Source organism: Pseudorca crassidens, chromosome 2, assembly GCF_039906515.1.
Source record: "Pseudorca crassidens isolate mPseCra1 chromosome 2, mPseCra1.hap1, whole genome shotgun sequence".
NCBI classification, from domain to species: Eukaryota; Metazoa; Chordata; class Mammalia; order Artiodactyla; family Delphinidae; genus Pseudorca; species Pseudorca crassidens.
Window position 1 is genome coordinate 130,138,896 of NC_090297.1, and position 18,943 is coordinate 130,157,838.

An 18,943-nucleotide genomic window follows, 5' to 3' on the forward strand; every position below is an offset into this window, starting at 1 on the left:
CCCCGCGGGGCTACTGGGTCCCGTCACATAGCCAACGCAACCCCACCTCCTCCCGCAATCCATGATGACGTCACCACGTCGTACAGCCTAAATCATGACGTCTCCAGAGCGCCAGCAGTCACTGAAAATAAAACTGTTCCCTTCAGGACCCAGCACACATAACGTTCTCATTCTGTCCCGTCTTAGCATAAACAGGCTTCCTTTATCTCCCCCTTTTTGTCCTTTTCTCGCACTTCACAGATTAACCTTACACAAGATGGCCGCCTCGATGGCACTGGGTCCTAGAGAGCACGGAAACAGCCGACTCTCTAGTCAACTTCCGGCTTGGACACCCGAAGATCAGTGCGTAATTTCCGGGGTTGGGTTATGGTACGGGAAAGCAGCGGTTCTGAGCTGCGACTGCGCAGCCGGGACCTACGGGGTCAAAGTATATTACGTACAGTTGCCCCGGCGTGGAGGTAGAGGCGTTTCTCTTCTCGAACTTCCGGTTTAATCGCGAGAGTTGAGCTTTGCTAAGAGGCGAGGTGGGCGGGGCGGGGCCAGGCCGGGCGGGGCGGGGCCGAGCTCTGCAGGCGGTGCTTGGGCTCGGGGGGCGGCCTCGAAGGACTCGCGAAGGTTCTAGAGGCGCCGCGTGCGGGAGGCGGGCCGAGATCTCTCGCAGGGTCGGGTGTGCCCTCAGGCCGCGGCCACTGTGAAAGGTGCCGGTGCTGTCTGCGCTCGGGGTGAGCGCGGTCAGTGCGGCGTTTGCTGTTCTCGCCCCTGCGCCGCTGCAGCTGGGGCCTTCCCTCACGCAGCCCGAGCATGGCTTCAGCTGTGGAGGAGGTAAGGGGTCCGGCCTTCATCTTCCTCGCTCGCCCTTCCTGGAGCTTTCCGCTCCATCTCCCGCCCCACCGCCGTTTCCCGTGCGGAGCTGCCTGCCTAGCGGCCGCACGCGACACCTGCCTGTCGGACCGCCTTCCTGCGTACTCGGGTTCCCGCGCTTCCCCTTGGCCTGCCACCCGCCCAGCTGCAGGCGCCCCGTTGCCGACCCGGCCACTGCGGGCCTCGGGGCCTTCGCTTTCCCCGGAAAGTTGACGACCGATGCCCCCGGCTCAGCCTTGGTCGGCGGTGTAGGTGAGCGGGGGTATGTGTCGTGGTTCCCGGCGGCAGGTAGGTCCGATGGTGGACCTGAGGGCTGGTCACCTTCACGTTATCCTCAGGCCCTTTCCGCCCGCGTTACACTGGCCTGAGGACGTGAAGCGTTGTTAAATTAAAGCTGATTACAAAAACTGAGTGTCGTTCCATGGTAGAGGGCAGTTGGAAGGTGAGAAGTCTTCGGTCCCAGCACTTAAATTCTCTTAGTCATCTTTTCTCTACACAGACTTTGGGCAAGTTATGGTGGTTCTCTGGGTCACAGTATCCTTTTCATAGGGTTGTAAAGACCAAGTAATAGTTCTAAATGTTCAAAATAGTGCTTGACAAAACAATCTGCTATAGGCGTTTTTAAAAATAAATTGTAAAGTTAGTTGTAACTAGTGGTGGGAAATAGCTTTTTCTCTTTTAAGCTCTTTAAACAGAGGCAGCTTAACTTTTTTGGAGACTTAGTTTGCACAGGTACAGCATGGGAATAATAAACTTGGATTGCTCTTTTTTTGACTTAAGATGACAGTACTGTTATTCACAGTAAAGTGTTGGGTATCCATTGACTAGACTTGTTCTCTGGAAATCTTTTTGCTTAATATGAACAAGAGTGGGAAATTTCACATTTGACTTTTTAAGTCTGAGAATTTGCTTTAAATGAAGAAAAACTATGTGTGTTATTCTGGATAACTTGACACAAGTTTGTTAGGTGTTAAAGATTGGCCTTGTGGTACCATGTGCCCTGAGGAAAGAATCTCTGAAGTGACTTTACAGTCTTACATTTGGCGTGTTCAGTATTAATCCTCTTTAAAGTAAGGGGCTTTCTAATTGCGGTGTATACATTTAGGGACACTTTTTTTTGTTTGAGATGAAACTCAGTTTTTAACCATTTTAAAGTGTATGGTGCAATGCTTTTTAGTATATTCATAGTGTTTTTGCAATCATCACCACTATATAATTTGAGAGTATTTTCATCAACCCCAAAAGAAACCCATTAAGTGGCCATTAAGCAGTCACTTCCCATTACTCCTTCCCATTCAGCAGCCACCAGTCTACTTTATGTCTCTATGGATTTGCCTATTCTGAGCATTTCATACAAATGGAGATTTACAATGTGTGGCCTTATACTTTTTGGCTTCTTTTACTTAGCATAATGTTTTCAAGTTTATGCATGGTGAAACATGTATTTCTTTTTATGGCAGAATAATCTTTTTTATGGATATACCACATTTTGTTTATTCATAAATTGATAGACATTTGGATGATTTCCACTTTTTGGCTATTATGAACAGTGTTGCTATGAATACTTGTGTACAGCTTTTTATGTGGATATACGTTTTCAAATCTCTGTGTATCTATCTAGGAGTGGAATTGCAGGGTCATATGGTAACTAACTTCGAGAAACTGCTAAACTCCTTTCCAAAGTGCATCTTTACATTCCCACAAGCAGTGTATGAAGCTTCCGATTTCTGCACATCCTCGTCAACACTTGTTATTTGCTGGAGTTTGTTGTTGTTCGTCATCCTAGTGGATGTGAAGTGGTGTATCATTGTGGATTTAATGTGCATTTCCTTAATGCCTGATGACGTTGAGCATCTTTTCATGCGCTTGAGGGCCATTTGTCTGTCTTTGGAGAAATGTCTGTACAAGGTCTTTGCCTATTTTGAGGCACTTTGGTTTTATTGCTTCCTAGTGAAGAATTTGGAAATAGATTAGAAGAGAAAGCTTTAATGTGTTTATGGATAGGGATAAAAGGGAGGTGTGATTTTGCATAAGGAAAACAAGTGAATGCCTAGATAAATTAGGTAAGAAATGCTGTATCTAAGGCATCTTAAATATGTGTACAGGAAAAGCACCAAAGGGATCAATTTTACTGGTTTCAGATCTGCAAATAACAGAGAAGAACTGAGGAATTACCTTAAACAGGCCTGCTGTAAATTGCTTCAGACTTAACAGTGGATATCTTATTTTTGTAGTACTGTAGAGCCAAACTGGCTGTAAAGAGGGCCTGGGGATCTCTTGCTTAATTCTCAGAGTTCTCTTCTGAGTCTCCTAGAAAAAGGATTCCTATTCCAGTCAAGAAGTAAAACCTTTTGTTTAGACTCTATACGTTTACTTTTTTTTTTTTTAACTAAATCCTTACTCTGGAAACAAAATATACTCATTTAACATTTTAATTTTTTTTTCATCTTGTTATTAGAATGAATGTGAATTTTGAAAGCTACTATAACAAAAAAGATTGCTTTGCACTAAAAGCATCTTGGTTCTATGCTTTAAAGATGAGTTTGCAATTTTTTTTCTTAGTAATATGAGTTTTGGGAGGTGGGGATAGAATTTGGGCAGGAGACTGGGCACAGTTGGACTTTTTATACCAAGTTAGCAGTTACAGATAGGTGAAACAAGGGCATCTGAGTTAAATGAGATAAAAGACTTGGGATAAAAGAAAAGCATTTGTTTTTCTGGTTTGCATTTTCTAAGACTCAAGAAATCTAAAGACTTTCGAGCTGTACTTTGGATATTATACTAAGTTACCAAGCATTTAAGGATTTTTATATTGAGCCTTACATGATCTCAGGCTATAATGTCAAAGCCTTCCTGTCAGATTGCTAGCTAGTATCAAGCCAGAATGTAAAATCATTTTAAGAGAAATGAATCCCTTGTTTATAAAGATCTCATGCATTTGCAGTAAGTCAGAGGGTAACTGGAAAAAAGTTTTTAAGCCCATTAATTTTCTAACAGTGTCTTTAACTCTTAAATTAACACAATGTTGACTCTGTCTCTAGAAAGTAATAGAAATAGACTTGGGTAGGCAGTGTATTGGCGTGAGAAGAAAAAAACAGGTGGCTTTTTCAGTGATCCAGGAGTGCATTGCACGTTGGATTGTTTATCCAGGTTTTCATTCTCTACTGTGCAACCAAGTCCCAGACTTTTGACAGTAAAATTAACCAGGAGCTTTAGAATTAAGAAGTTGTCTAACTTCTTAGAAGAAGAAATATGTCTTTATTTTTTTATCTTTTGTCTTAAAAATTTAAACTTTCTTATGTGTATTACTAGGGGTAGGAAGATCAGTGAGGACGCATCACTGACGGAAAGTAGAGTATTACCTCAGTCAAGTTGCTGTAGCATTTCACCACACTTACCATGTACTCACTCATCTCTTTTATTTCAATATTTAAAAAATTCCTAATATCTCTTGACTAGGACTGGATGTTACAAGGAAATTCACGATTCCCTTTTGTTGGATTTCTTCATGTTATAATCAGAAAATGTTTATAAATCACACTCGTATCTTGTAAATAAAATGTTTTAAAACAAAGATAGATAACAGTCTACCAAACTGGAAAAATTTGGCTTGATTACCTATTGTTACTTCAAGATTAAGTTTTCCTTTTTAAAAGAAAGGAATCTTGAGTTATTTACAATTCAGTAGGCTGGAGGAAAGAATCCTTGTTGCTACCCAACCCTGGGAAATTTAAATGAACCTCCTATTCTTAGCTCTTATTCAGTAAATTGAAATGACCGATATGCACAATATCAAACTATTGTCTTATTTATCATAGCTAACTTATCTTTTATTTTAACACAGCTACAGAAAGATCTAGAAGAGGTGAAGGTGCTGCTGGAAAAAGCCACTAGAAAAAGAGTACGTGATGCCCTGACAGCTGAAAAATCCAGGATTGAGACAGAAATCAAGAATAAGATGCAGCAGAAATCACAGAGGAAAGCAGAACTTCTGGAAAACGAAAAGCCAGCCGCTGTGGTTGCTCCTATTACAACAGGATATACAGTGAAAATCAGTAATTATGGTATGACTCGCCCCTACATACAGCTCTATACAGTTATTTCTGCCTCTGAGCAATGTATTCCTTAGTAGTGACCCACTAACAAGATCAATTTTTTAATAGTCTTGAGTGTTTGTTTTTGGTGATTTTAAAGAGAAGACCCATTAGTTCTTATTTAATAAGATGCTTTTTAAGATATTAAAAAGAAAATGCTGCATTCTAAAAGCTAATTAATTAATAAGAGAGCAAGATGATTAGTACAATGGTGAGTAGCAGCAAGAAGGAACCTATTCTGAAATATATTCAGTATATATGGACACAGCTTTTTGTTTTGTTTTTCTTCCTGTTTTTGCATTTCTGTTTGCCAAACAATCACCGATATTAACTGAGGAAGAGAATCCAGTTATATTCAAACAACATTTTTGAGCACCTAGTATGTGCCTTTATTGTACTTGGACTTGTGGATACACAACAGTGAGCAAGACCCAATCCCTGCTCATGGTGTGGTTGGGACATAGACGTACAATTAATGCCATAACAATGTCATAATACCATTTTCCCTAAATTGATTATAGACTTTTTTTATTTTGGAAGCAATGCAACTTGAAGTCTGAGTAATGAGCTCTCACGAAGGCAGGGACAGTCTTATTTTCCTTTGTGCTCACAATATCTAGCACACAGTAAGTACTTAATATTTCATTAACTGAATAGAGATTTATGAAGTATTATGAGAATATAGCTGATAAAGTAATTCTGCTGGAGGGGAGGAACAGTCAGGGAGAATTAGAAGAGACATTTGAGTTTAAAAGGTGAGTTCGTCAAGTATGAAGAAAAGAAGGGAATTGCATGAGCAAAGCACATGAGTAGAGACGTGAAACGCATCATGCGTTTTGGGTATCGTCATAGCAAAAAGCAGTGTGTGTGTTGTGTTTAAGTGATGTACTGCAGTACTATAGGAGATACGCTGTGTACTTCGTTGACGATAGGAAACTGGTCTGAAAGTGGTAGGATTCTGGCATAGTAACTAGGAACCTAAATTTGTGTTTAGGGAGAAATAGTTATCATTGTGGAGGATGGGTTGAACGGATGGTAAGTAACTAAATGAAGTACAGAACCCTCTAGAACATCTTTTTTTTTTTATTATTAACACTAGATTTCTATAGGACTAAGTAAGAAAAAGTCATATAGTACAATAACTAGATAAATATATATTTTATTATATGATGTGCTTTTTATGTGACATTTGTGTATTTTCTGTTAGCAGAATTCATATAGGTTAGAGACTAGCTTGATAATAAAAAAATGAAATAAGTTCTAGATATTGGTAGGTTAATTAAATTGGCAGATTTGGATGAATTTCACTCTAAATTTATATTCTGCTTTATCAGGGAAAGGAATTGAGGAAGCTAGGTTTGCATTTGTTGAACTGCTTAGAGAAGTAGAAATGATTATGGAATTAGCTAATACTGATTAGACAAGCTGATGTTTAGCCATCCAGCTTGGTGGAGATTATCAATATTTAGGAATAGGACAAAATTATATCCATAAAAAGGGGAAATGAGCTACAATTAAGGAAGTATTTAACGATCATATTGCTTACTCTAAGGAATAAAAAGAACATGGGCTTTGTGTTCAGTAAACCTGGATTTGAATCCAGGCTGTTTCACTAGCTAGATGCCTAACTTTGGGTAGATTACTTAACTGCTTTGAAGCTCAATTTTTCCATCTAAAAAGTTTCTTATATCTTTCTTTCTTTCATGTTTCTATTACTAGATTTTTATCTTAGTGAGTTTTATTTTGAGCTGTGTGCATTTGCTATTCCAGAGATAGTATCAGACTTTATTCATGGTCCATTTTTTGTTGTTGTTAACCAGGATGGGATCAGTCAGATAAGTTTGTGAAAATCTACATTACCTTAACTGGAGTTCATCAAGTCCCCGCTGAGAATGTGCAGGTGCATTTCACAGAGAGGTGAGTTCTCATAATGGGAAAGACAGTGCCTTATTATGGGTTCTTTTCAGCTTCTAAAATTCTGCTTAAATTTAAAATTATCCTTTACATCTGCTTTAAAGGTTGAGTCTTATCATCTGGGATGGCCAGGTGCACATCCTAAAGTAAAACTGGCTTTATTTCCACAACGACTGAAGAGCACCTTTCACAGAACCAGAAAGATAAAGTGTTCACTATTGTGTTGTAGGTCATTTGATCTTTTGGTAAAGAATCTAAATGGGAAGAGTTACTCCATGATTGTGAACAATCTCTTGAAACCCATCTCTGTGGAAGGCAGTTCAAAAAAGGTAGGTTTACTTTTTTGTTGTAATATTGTCATAATTGTCATAATATTTTTTTCATAATATTGTGAAACCTCATGAAATTACCTGGCCAGTTTAGAATTAAGATGAACTAGAATTAATTTATCCTGTTGCCTGTTTTGTAAATAAAGTTTTATTTGAACATATCAGTGCTCATTTGTGTATGTGTTGTCTGGCTACTTTTGTGTTTCAGTGGCAGAGTTAAGTAGCTACAACAGACCGTGTGGCCCACAAAGCCTAAAATACTAATTATCTAGCTCTTTACAGAAAAAGTTTGCCAGCTCCTGCTCTAGAAAAATAGATTATAAGAATATTGCATTAGAATCAGGAGGGTGTTGAATAAACTGAAAGTGGTTAAGAATGAGACTTGAGGTTTTTTTTTTTTTAACTTTTATTTATTTATTTATTCATGGCTGTGTTGGCTCTTCATTTCTGTGCGAGGGCTTTCTCTAGTTGCGGCAAGCGGGGGCCACTCCTCATCGCAGTGCGCCGGCCTCTCGCTATCGCGGCCTCTCTTGTTGCGGAGCACAGGCTCCAGACGCACAGGCTCAGTAATTGTGGCTCACGGGGCTAGTTGCTCCGCGGGATGTGGGATCTTCCTAGACCAGGGCTCGAACCCGTGTCCCCTGCATCGGCAGGCAGATTCTCAACTACTGCACCACCAGGGAAGCCCAAACTTGAGTTTTAATGCCAGTTTTATCACATATTAATTGTCACCTTTGGCAGCTCACTTAATCACTTTATACCTCAGCTTTCTCATTTGTACAATGGGAATAATAATTTGTTTTACAAAATTGAAATTGTCTTTGAAACAACATTATTCATTTTTCACTAATTCAGATAATCCTTCTGTTCCTACCTAATTTAAATAAATGAAGTTTAATGCCCCTGGTACACAGATGTGCCATTCTGCTGTCTGTGTTTACATAGAGTTATGTAGCAGCTTAAAGGTAATATTAGAATATAATTTAATGATTAACTTGTGACTCCCTGCTCCCTTCTTTGTCCGCTAATCACATGTTGAAGTATTACTCAAGAGTCCTAGAGTTATGTGGATCATTGTTGAAAGGGCTGTATATTCTTGCTGTTTCTGCTCACCTTGCAAACTCCCTAACCAATACTGCCTTACATGATTTTCTGCCTGTCTCTGACCCCTCTTACTGTTTTATTCTCTCCTTCAGTCATCAAAATCCAGCCATTCCTCCTCCTTGTTTTCAAAGACACCAGAATTATCTCTTCCTGTGTCAACTGTCTGGAAGGCCCTCTTTCCTGGAGCTTGGGCCACAGCTCACATTTCACCCCAGAGAGGCTTTCCTAGTGAAGTTCCTTCCCCAATACTCATTAACATCCTCTTTGTCTTGATAGCATCTAGTATTTGAGGGAATTAGTTTGTGTATGATTTTCCAGCCTATTCATAAAAGTATTACTAGCACCTAAAACTGTTACTGTACGTAACAGTAACTCGAGTAATTGAGTAAATAATTATTTTCTAAATATTTATGCCTATCTCCATGTGTTCTAAGTTGTACCTGTTTTCCACTTTTCTTCCAGATCAAGACAGATACAGTTCTTATCTTATGTAGAAAGAAAGCAGAAAACACACGGTGGGACTACCTGACTCAGGTTGAAAAAGAATGCAAAGAGAAAGAGTGAGTCTGCTTTCATTTATTTAAGAATTATAATGTATTCTGTGCTAGGGTTGTAGATGTTCATCAATAATGGAGGTGTATAGTCTGCAATTTGACCATTTACCTTCTAATGTCCTCTGATTAACCCAGTTAGTTATATCTGCTTTCACTTGTCAGAGGGCACCCGAAGAGGGCATGTATCTAGCAAGTTGCTTTTTAAGGAGATCTTTGTACTTGTGGTTGGTTCTTTTGTGCTGGTTCTTAACCCTGGGCCAGTGGTGCTGCTATATAGGTGCTGTGCTCATTCTGAGAGATTCCATTTCAGTAGTTCCATAGTAGCCCAGATACCCATATATGGTTTTTTAATTCCACAGAAGTTTCTGATATATAGTTAGAATTTCACTATCACTGGTATAGAGTGAAAAAGAGAATATTTTTATCCTCCTTAATAATGGCTATTCTGAAAAATGTTTATTCAAAGATACTTCCATCCTAGGTAAAACATTCCTCTGCTTTCCTGCAGTAGTAATGTACTACGTTGAGTCAATTAGCCATCCACATTTCTCTCACTCCTCCCTCCCATAGCCAGTGTGCATTTAGGATGTGGTTGGCTAAGGTGTTAGGCATTACCTGTGGAATTGCTTTTAAATCTAGAATGGATTACCTGAGTATAGGAACCTGTTTTACTGTTACTGTATCCCCAGGGTCCAGTACAGAATCTGGCACTTAATAAATGAGCTAAGTGAAAAATTAAGTATAAAGTTAATGAGCCCAGTTTGCACACTGACTGAACTAGAAGTGTTGACTACATTGAGGGCTGTGCTTTTATACCACCAGGTCCAAAACTCAGGTATCTCAGGTTTAAGAGAAGGCTTTTCTAATTAAAAAATATGAGCTTCAGTATGTGTCCATATATAACATATGTTTGTTTTTTGTCAATGAAATTGTTTTTCATATTATATGAGGAAACATGCTTTTAAGAAAATTAAAAGTTTAGAAAAGTAAAAGCTTATTTCTTTACTTTTCCTGCTAAAAATTAACCTAAAATCCCATAGTCCCAAGATAACCCCTTACCGTTGTTTTAAAAATTAATTAATTTTTGGCTGTGTTGGGTCTTTGTTGCTGCACCTGGGCTTTCTCTAGTGCGCCGAGTGGGGGCTGCTCTATGTTGCAGTGCGTGGGCTTCTCACTGCAGTGGCTTCTCTTGTTGTGGAGCATGGGCTCTAGGATGCACGGGCTTCAGTAGTTGTGGCATGTGGGCTCAGTAGTTGTGGCTCGTGGGCTCTAGAGCACAGGCTCAGTAGTTGTGGCGCCCAGGCTTAGCTGCGTGTGGGATCTTCCTGGACCAGGGCTCAAACCCATGTCCCCTGCATTGGTAGGTGGATTCTTAACCACTGAGCCACGAGGGGAGTCCCCCTTAACCATTTTTGATGCCCATTCTTTGATGCACTAAGTGTGGTTATATATTGTTTAAGATGAATCTGTACGTTTTGATTGTCAGAGTATGTTTGGATACTCTGTCTTCCTCTTACCCCCACTCTTGTACTTCCTACATACTAATTTGTCTCTTTTCATACTTAGTAATCATACCTATAAAATTTGTTAGTAAATGGGATTATTTATATATATTTCTACATTCTATATATTATTATTACTATTATATGTTTCATGTACATTATATATATTCCTCCATTATTGATTGCGTGTGTTTTCTTTTTAACAGAAAGCCCTCCTACGACACTGAAACAGATCCTAGTGAGGGATTAATGAATGTTCTAAAGAAAATTTATGAAGATGGAGATGATGATATGAAGCGAACCATTAATAAAGCCTGGGTGGAATCAAGAGAGAAGCAAGCCAAAGGAGATACAGAATTCTGAGACTTTAGTCTTTTTGGGAACTGTGATGTGGAAATATCGATGTTTGTTTCCAATGAGGACATGTTGGTGAGCTGCACAGATAAATTTCACATATAACTACTTACACAGTCTAAGTAAAGGCAGTGAATTCTCCATTTCCTGTTGGAGGATTTATTTAAATAAAATATGCTTATTAAACAAACACTCCCTCCAAAGATGGTTTCCTTAGTAACCGGGTCATTTTATTCAAGAAAAGGGTAATGTATTCTAGTGTGAAATGTAAAGAAACAAGTCTTACCTAATGAAAATGCCACATTGTGTGTCTTGTTCAGCTAAGAGGTAGAAACAAAAGTTATTGCTTGCCTTCCAGTTCTGACATCAGCTCCCACCAATGTAAGAATAAAAATAAAACGTGAATTTTTGCATAAAATGCAAATTCATACCTGTGTTTCAAGGTTGTTACAGAGATTGATCTATTCACAGCTTAAGTAATGTATATACCACGAATTAACATGCCCTAATAATCTAATCACAAATATTTTTCTCTAGATTTAAATATATTTATGAATAAATTAGAACTAAATCGAAACTTGAGAATACACATATTTATATAGTACCAGTAAGTGGGTTTGCCATGGATCAGATGGCTTGTAAAAACAATAACTGTAAAGTAAAATATGAAATCCATCTATTGTGCTGAATAAAAACCTATCATGTAGCAGATGTCCAGATGTATGTCAGAAAAGTCAGGCTTTTAGGGGAATTGTTTATTTCAGAGGGTATTACTCCCCCTAAAATCAGAAGTAAGAGCAAGAAAGATGCCTGTGATTTCCATAACTATGTTGTATTGGAGCTATTTGCCACTGCAATTAGAAAAGAGAAAGCAAATTAAATGCGTAGAGAAGAAATCCAAAACTACTACACTTAATAAGAGAATTTGGTAAAAGTACTAGGGTAAAGTTTGGTGGGGTTTAAAATTAACATAAAAAAACAGCCAATATGTAGGATAACTATTACTAAATATTGAACACATTGTAAAACCTCTGTAATTAAAGCTGTGATGTTGGCACATGAATAAACAGACCAATGGAACAGAATAAAAAATACCCAAGGTGTATGGAAGGTTTAGAATACAGTAAATAGCATTTCATAACTATGGGGAGGAGATGGGCTCTTATTGAGATAACTAAAAATAGCCATATGGGTACATTCCAAACAGATCAGAAAATCTAAATGTAAAAGTGAAGCCACATGAGTACTGAAAGACTCCATCGTAACCTCAGTGAGGGAAAACTATACTATGTGACTTACTTAAAATCTAGCTGTAACAAAGCTAAATATTGATAATTTTAACTATGTAATGTTTACATGGCAAAACCCCCCCACAATTACCAAAAACATGACACATTGAGAAAATTCCAAAATTATTAACAAACACTTCATTAGTAAAAGGAATGTAAGTGACTTTTTTTTGGTTTGTTTATAACCTTTTTGGCTGTGTTGGGTCTTCGTTGCTGTGCATGGGCTTTCTGTAGTCGCGGCGAGTGGGGGCTACCCTTCGTTGCGGTGTGCAGGCTTCTCATTGTTTGGCTTCTCTTGTTGCAGAGCAAAGGCTCTAGGCACACGGGCTTCAGTAGTTGTGGTGTGTGGGCTCAGTAATTGTGGCTCACAGGCTCTAGAGCGCAGGCTCAGTAGTTGCGGTGCATGGGCTTAGTTGCTCTGCAGTGTGTGGGATCTTCCTGGACCAGGGCTCAAACCTGTGTCCTCTGCATTGGCAGGTGGATTCTTAACCACTGTGCCACCAGGAAATCCCTCAGTGACCATTTAACATATAAAAAGAATTTAGCATATAAAAAAACATACTGTATTTTAACTTTTATTGGAAAAACTCTAAAACATATGTACTATTCAGGGTATGGGGAAATAACATATATGGTAATGGAATGAAAAGGTTGAGAAGCTTAAAACTTGTATAGAAGAGTAGTTGTTGGTAGTATTTACCAGAATTATATGTGCATTTATCCTCTAATTCACAATTCTACTTCTAGGCTCTTTCCCAAAAGTAACACTGGCAAAAATTTGGAGTGATATATACAAAAGATTGGAAACACCCAAATGTCAACTCATAGGGGACTAGCTGAGTAAACTAGTACTTGGGGACATCCACACAGGAAGTACTAATAGTCACCAAAAAATGAAGATTATTTCCACATACTGATACACAGTGATCAGTCAGGATACAGTAAGTGGAAAAGCAACATGCAGAACATTGTTTATGCTACACTTAACTACCTTAGTGTCAATTAGAGTGGGAAGGGCTTCCCTGGTGGCGCAGTGGTTGAGAGTCCGCCTGCCGATGCAGGGGATGTGGGTTTGTGCCCCGGTCTGGGAAGATCCCACATGCCGCAGAGCGGCTGGGCCCATGCGCCATGGCCACTGAGCGTGCGCGTCTGAAGCCTGTGCTCCGCAACAGGAGAGGCCACAGCAGTGACAGGCCCGCGTACCACACACACACACACAAAAGTGGGAAATATGAATGTACAATACATGTATTTGCATAAAATTCAAAAAGGAAGAGTAAACCCAAATAAAAATGGTTACCAATAGGGGGAGGAAAGAGATGGGATGGAAGCAGTACTGTGACTATCTCTTTCTATAGTTTTGACCATCTAAAATTTAAGCATTTAAAAGCTAAATAAAAACTTGGGGGAATGAGATCAAGATGGCGGAATAAAAGGATATGGAGCTCACTCCTTCATACAAATACATCAAAAATACACCTACATGTGGAATAATTCTCAGAATGCCTACTGGATTCTGGCAGATCTCATACAACCAAAGCAGCAAGAAATACACCACGTAACTGGGTAGGATGAGACCTGTGCCCTTGGGAGGGAGCTATGAAAGGTTTCCTCACCCTGGGATCCTCCTCCACCAGCTGAGAGGTCAGCTAGGAAAGATAGCCTGAGACTTGGAGGATAGTGCAACACCTAACTTGTGGCAAGCAGGACAGAAACCAGCAGAGACCAGTGCAGAGGGTCCTTGCTATCTTGCTGCATTTCCCAGCAGGAGAGAAGCACCTGCTTGGTGTGCACAGCAAGTCGCTGCTGAAACTTGGATTTCAGCTGACAGACTGGGGGAGAGGACTCTTTGGAGACAGCCTGAAGGGCCTGGAATGTGCTCAGGGCCACAAGTGGGAGTGTGCAGGATGGAGCCTGGGTCCGTCATGGGAGCCCAATTGTTAACACACACATGAGAGAGGGGCATGGCCCCGCCATAGCAGCCTCATTCTCGGCTTGCTCACAGTGGGCACAGGTCAGCCACTGAGTTCTAGGAGCACACAAAACACCAGTAGGTTGCCCACACGTGGAGGCAGAGCTGAGGGTAGTGCCAACAACAGTGTACTTTGTGAGCACACACAGTGAGTGACAAATGACATCAGAGAGTGCGGGTCCTGGTGGACAGCTCCTGGGGAGGAATACACAGTGGCTCCTTTCCCAGATGGAGCACTCCAGCCCAACCTACCTCACACCACAGCTTATAATCAGATCTTGGGGCTTCTACTCTTAACACCTGGGGAGCAGACCCTGCTCCCAAAGGGCTATGACAACCACATAGGAAAGAGGAAGCCCCACTCAACATCCAGTGCAGCCTCTGGTCACCACAACACCAGACACACCCTCTGTTGGGAAAACGGCCAGCACACACAGGAAAGATGTGGTAGGCACCCATAACAAAAAGAGCCCTACGACCAAAAATACTGGACTCACACAAGCTACACGGGGGTGCTTGCACATAAGAACAGCCCTTCAAGACCACAGTAGATAACTGTTTTCCCTAAATTCATAATAGATTCAGAGAAATATAAGTAAGAAAAAGCAGGGGAGCTATTCCCAATTAAAAGAACAGTGAAACAGACCTTTCCGGTCTACCAGACCCTGAGTCCAAAAAGGAGGTAATAAAAATGCTGAAGGGATTAAGAAAGAAATACTGATAGAAATGCAGACCACTGTAACACACTATAAAGAGGAACCAATTAAAATTAGACAATTCAATTGCCAAGATGAAAACCTATCTAAAGGCAATAAATAGCAAAATAAATAATGTAGAAGAACGAATAAGTGATGTGGAAAACAGAATAATGCAAACCACCCAATCAGAACAGCAAATGAAAAAGAATGAAAGCAACATACGAGAGTTATGGGATAATATAAAGCATGCCAATCTACACATAACAGATCTCAGAAGGAGAAGAAAGAAAAGGGGATCGAAAATGTATCTGAAGAAATTATAGCTGAAAACTTCCCAAACCCAAAGAAAGAAACATACCCAGGTAAAGGAATCACAGAGGGTCCCAAACAAGATGAATCTAAACAGACCTACACAAAGACATATCAAAATTAAAATGGCAAAAGCTAAACACAGAGGATTCTAAAGGAAGCAAGAGGAAACAAGGAGTCAGTTACAAGGGCACCTCTATAATGCTATCAGCTGATTTCTCTACAGAAACTTTGCAGGCCAGAGGGGAGTGGCAAGATATATTCCAAGTCGTGAAAGGGAAAAACCTACTATCTAGCATACTCTACCCAGTAAGATTATCATTTAGAATAGAAGGAAAGAGAAAGAATTTCTCAGACAAGCAAAAACTAAAAGAATACAGCAATCCTAAACCTATCCTAAAAGAAATATTGAAAGGTCTGCTTTAAATAAAAAAGCAAGAATCTATAAGAAAGGGAAAATCACAGTAGGAAAGACATATATAAAAGGACTGTACATCACTTAAATAGCCAGTACATAGATTAAAAGAATATCCAAAAAAACTTTGTGGGCTTCCCTGGTGGCGCAGTGGTTGGGAGTCCGCCTGCCGATGCAGGGGACACGGGTTCGTTCCCCAGTCCGGGAAGATCCCACATGCCGCGGAGCGGCTGGGCCCGTGAGCCATGGCCGCTGAGCCTGCGCATCCGGAACCTGTGCTCCGCAACGGGACAGGCCACAACAGTAAGAGGTTCGCGTACCGCAAAAACAACTTTGTGAAAGTGATTGTAACTACAATGAACACCAAAAGGATAAATAGGAAGATATAAAATAGGACATCAAAATCAAAAAATGAGGGGGAGGGGAGTAAGAAAATGTAGATTTTTAAAATAACGTGTTTGAGATTATATGACTACCAGCCTAAAGCACGTAGATATAGTAATGGGTTAACATACTTGAAAACCAGGGTAACCACAAATCAAAAACATATAATAGATTCACAAAAACCAAAAAGAAAACTTAAGAATAGAAAAGAAACCAAGAAAACACAAAAGGGAAAACAAAAAGAACAAGAAAGGAACACAGAAGAAGTACAAAACCAACTGGAAAACAAGGTTAACAATGGCAATAAATACATACTTATCAATAATTACCTTAAATGTCAGTAGGTTAAGTGGAAATGACAAGAAAGCAGGGGGTAGCAATACTCAGACGAAATAGATTTTAAAACAGGCCATAAAAAAAGCTAAAGGAAACTATATAATGATAAAAGGATCAATACAAGAAGATATACTCAACATATATGCAAGGAATACAGAAGCATCTAAATATATAAAATAAATACTAACAGACATAAAAGGAGAAATTGACAGGAATACAATAATAGTAGGAGATGTTAACACCCTAATGACATCAATGGACAGATCTTCCAGACAGAAAATAAAGCCACAGAGACCCTACATGACACAATACAACAGTTAGACTTAATTGATATTTTTAGGATATTACATCCAAAAACCCCCCAGAATAGACATTCTTTTCAAGTGCACATGGAACATGCTGTAGGATAGACCACATACTAGGACACAAAACAAGCCTCAACAAATTTAAGAGGAAAGAATTTCAAGCATCTTTTCTGACCACAGTGGTATAAAACTAGAAATCAACCACATAAAGAGAAACGGGGAAAAAAAAAAAACCAATTACCAGGAGACTAAACAACATGCTACTGAATATCCAATGGGTCAATGATGAAATCAAAGAGGAAATTAAAAAATACCTTGAGACAAATGACAATGAAAACGCAACCATACAAAATCTATGGGGTGCAGCAGAAGCAATTCTAAGAGGGAAATTTATAGCTATACAAGCCTACCTCAAGAAACAAGAAAAATCTTAAATAAACAATCTAAACTTACACCTGAAGGAACTAGAGAAAGAAGAACAAACAAAACCCAAAGTTAGCAGAAGGAAAGAAATCATAAAGATCAGAGCAGAAATAAATGAAATAGAAACAAAGAAAATAGCAAAGATCAATAAAACTAAAAGCTGGTTCTCTGAGAAGATAAACAAAATTGATAAACCATTAGCCAGACTCATCAAGAAAAAGAGGGAGAGGACTCAAATCAGTAACATTAGAAATGAAAAACGAGAAGTTACAACAGACACCATGGAAATACAAAGCATCCTAAGAGAGTACTACAAGCAACTCTATGCCAATAAAATGGACAACCTGGAAGAAATGGACAAATTCTTAGAAAGGCATAATCTTCCAAGACTGAACCAGGAAGAAACAGAAAATATGAACAGACCGATCACAAGTAATGAAATGGAAACTGTGATTAAAAATCTTCCAACAAAGTCCAGGACCAGATGGCTTCACAGGTGAATTCTAGCAAACATTTAGAGAAGAGCTAACACCCATCCTTCTCAAATTCTTCCAGAAAATTGCAGAGGAAGGAACACTCCCAAACTCATTCTATGAGGCCACTATCACTCTGATACCAAAACCAGACAAAGATACTACAAAAAAAGAAAATTACAAACCGATATCCCTGAATATAGATGCAAACATCCTCCACAAAATACTAGCAAACAGAATCCAACAACACATTAAAAGGATCATAAACCATGATCAAGTGGGATTTATCCCAGGGATGCAAGGATTCTTCAATATACGCAAATCAATTAATGTGATAAACTATATTAACAAATTGAAGAATAAAAACCATATGATCATCTCAATAGATGCAGAAAAAGCTTTTGACAAAATTTAACACCATTTATGATAAAAACTCTCCAGAAAGTGGGCATAGAGGGAACCTATCTCAACATAATAAAGGCCATATATGACAAACCCACAGCAAACATCATTCTCAAAGGTGAAAAACTGAAAGCATTTAGTCTAAGATCAGGAACAAGACAAGGATGTCCACTCTCACCACTATTATTCAACATAGTTTTGGAAGTCCTAGCTGTGGCAATCAGAGAAGAAAAAGAAATAAAAGGAATACAAATTGGAAAAGAAGAAGTAAAACTGTCACTGTTTGCAGATGACATATTATACATAGAGAATCGTAAAGATGCCACCAGAAAACTACTTGAGCTAATCAATGAATTTGGTAACGTTGCAGGATAAAAAATTAATGCACAGAAATCTCCTGCATTCCTATATACTAATGATGAAAAATCCAAAAGAGAAATTAAGTAAACACTCCCATTTACCATTGCAACAAAAAGAGTAAAATACCTAGGAATAAACCTTCCTAGGGAGACCAAAGACCTGTATGCAGAAAACTATAAGACACTGATGAAATAAATTAAAGATGATACCAACAGATGTAAAGATATACCATGTTCTTGGACTGGAAGAATCAATACTGTGAAAATGACTATACCACCCAAAGTAATCTACAGATTCAATGCAACCCCTATCAAATTACCAATGGCATTTTTTACAGAACTAGAACAAAAAAATCTTAAAATTTGTATGGAGACACAAAAGACCCTGAATAGCCAAAGCAGTCTTGAGGGAAAAAAACAGAGCTGGAGGAATCAGACTCCCTGACTTCAGACTATACTACAAAGCTACAGTAATCAAGACAATGTGGTACTGGCACAAAAACAGAAACATAGATCAATGGAACAAGACAGAAAGCCCAGAGATAAACCCACACACCTATGGTGAACTAATCTATGACAAAGGAGGCAAGGATATACAATGGAGAAAGGACAGTCTCTTCAACAAGTGGTGCTGGGAAAACTGGACAGCTACATGTAAAAGAATGAAATTAGAACACTCTCTAACACAATACACAAAAATAAACTCAAAATGGATTAGAGACCTAAATGTAAGACTGGACACTATAAAACTCTTAGAGGAAAACATAGGAAGGACACTCTTTATTATAAATCACAGCAAGATCTTTTTTGACCCACCTCCTAGAGTAATGGAAATAAAAATAAACAAATGGGACCTAATGAAACTT

General features: G+C 39.1%; 1 protein-coding gene across 2 annotated transcripts; it reads left to right on the forward strand.

The window, feature by feature from the left end:
* Positions 1 to 564: 564 nt before the first annotated feature.
* Positions 565 to 10,902, forward strand: CACYBP (calcyclin binding protein). Of its 2 annotated transcripts, none has more exons than XM_067728712.1 (6): positions 565 to 822; positions 4,706 to 4,925; positions 6,776 to 6,872; positions 7,099 to 7,198; positions 8,765 to 8,862; positions 10,565 to 10,902. In XM_067728712.1, exons 1-6 carry the CDS (start codon positions 802 to 804, stop codon positions 10,719 to 10,721), a joined length of 693 nt encoding a protein of 230 aa, XP_067584813.1. In that variant the 5' UTR covers positions 565 to 801; the 3' UTR covers positions 10,722 to 10,902. The 2 variants fall into 2 exon arrangements, with proteins under 2 accessions (XP_067584813.1, XP_067584814.1); XM_067728713.1 differs by lacking the exon at positions 565 to 822 and adding an exon at positions 997 to 1,113.
* Positions 10,903 to 18,943: the final 8,041 nt, after the last annotated feature.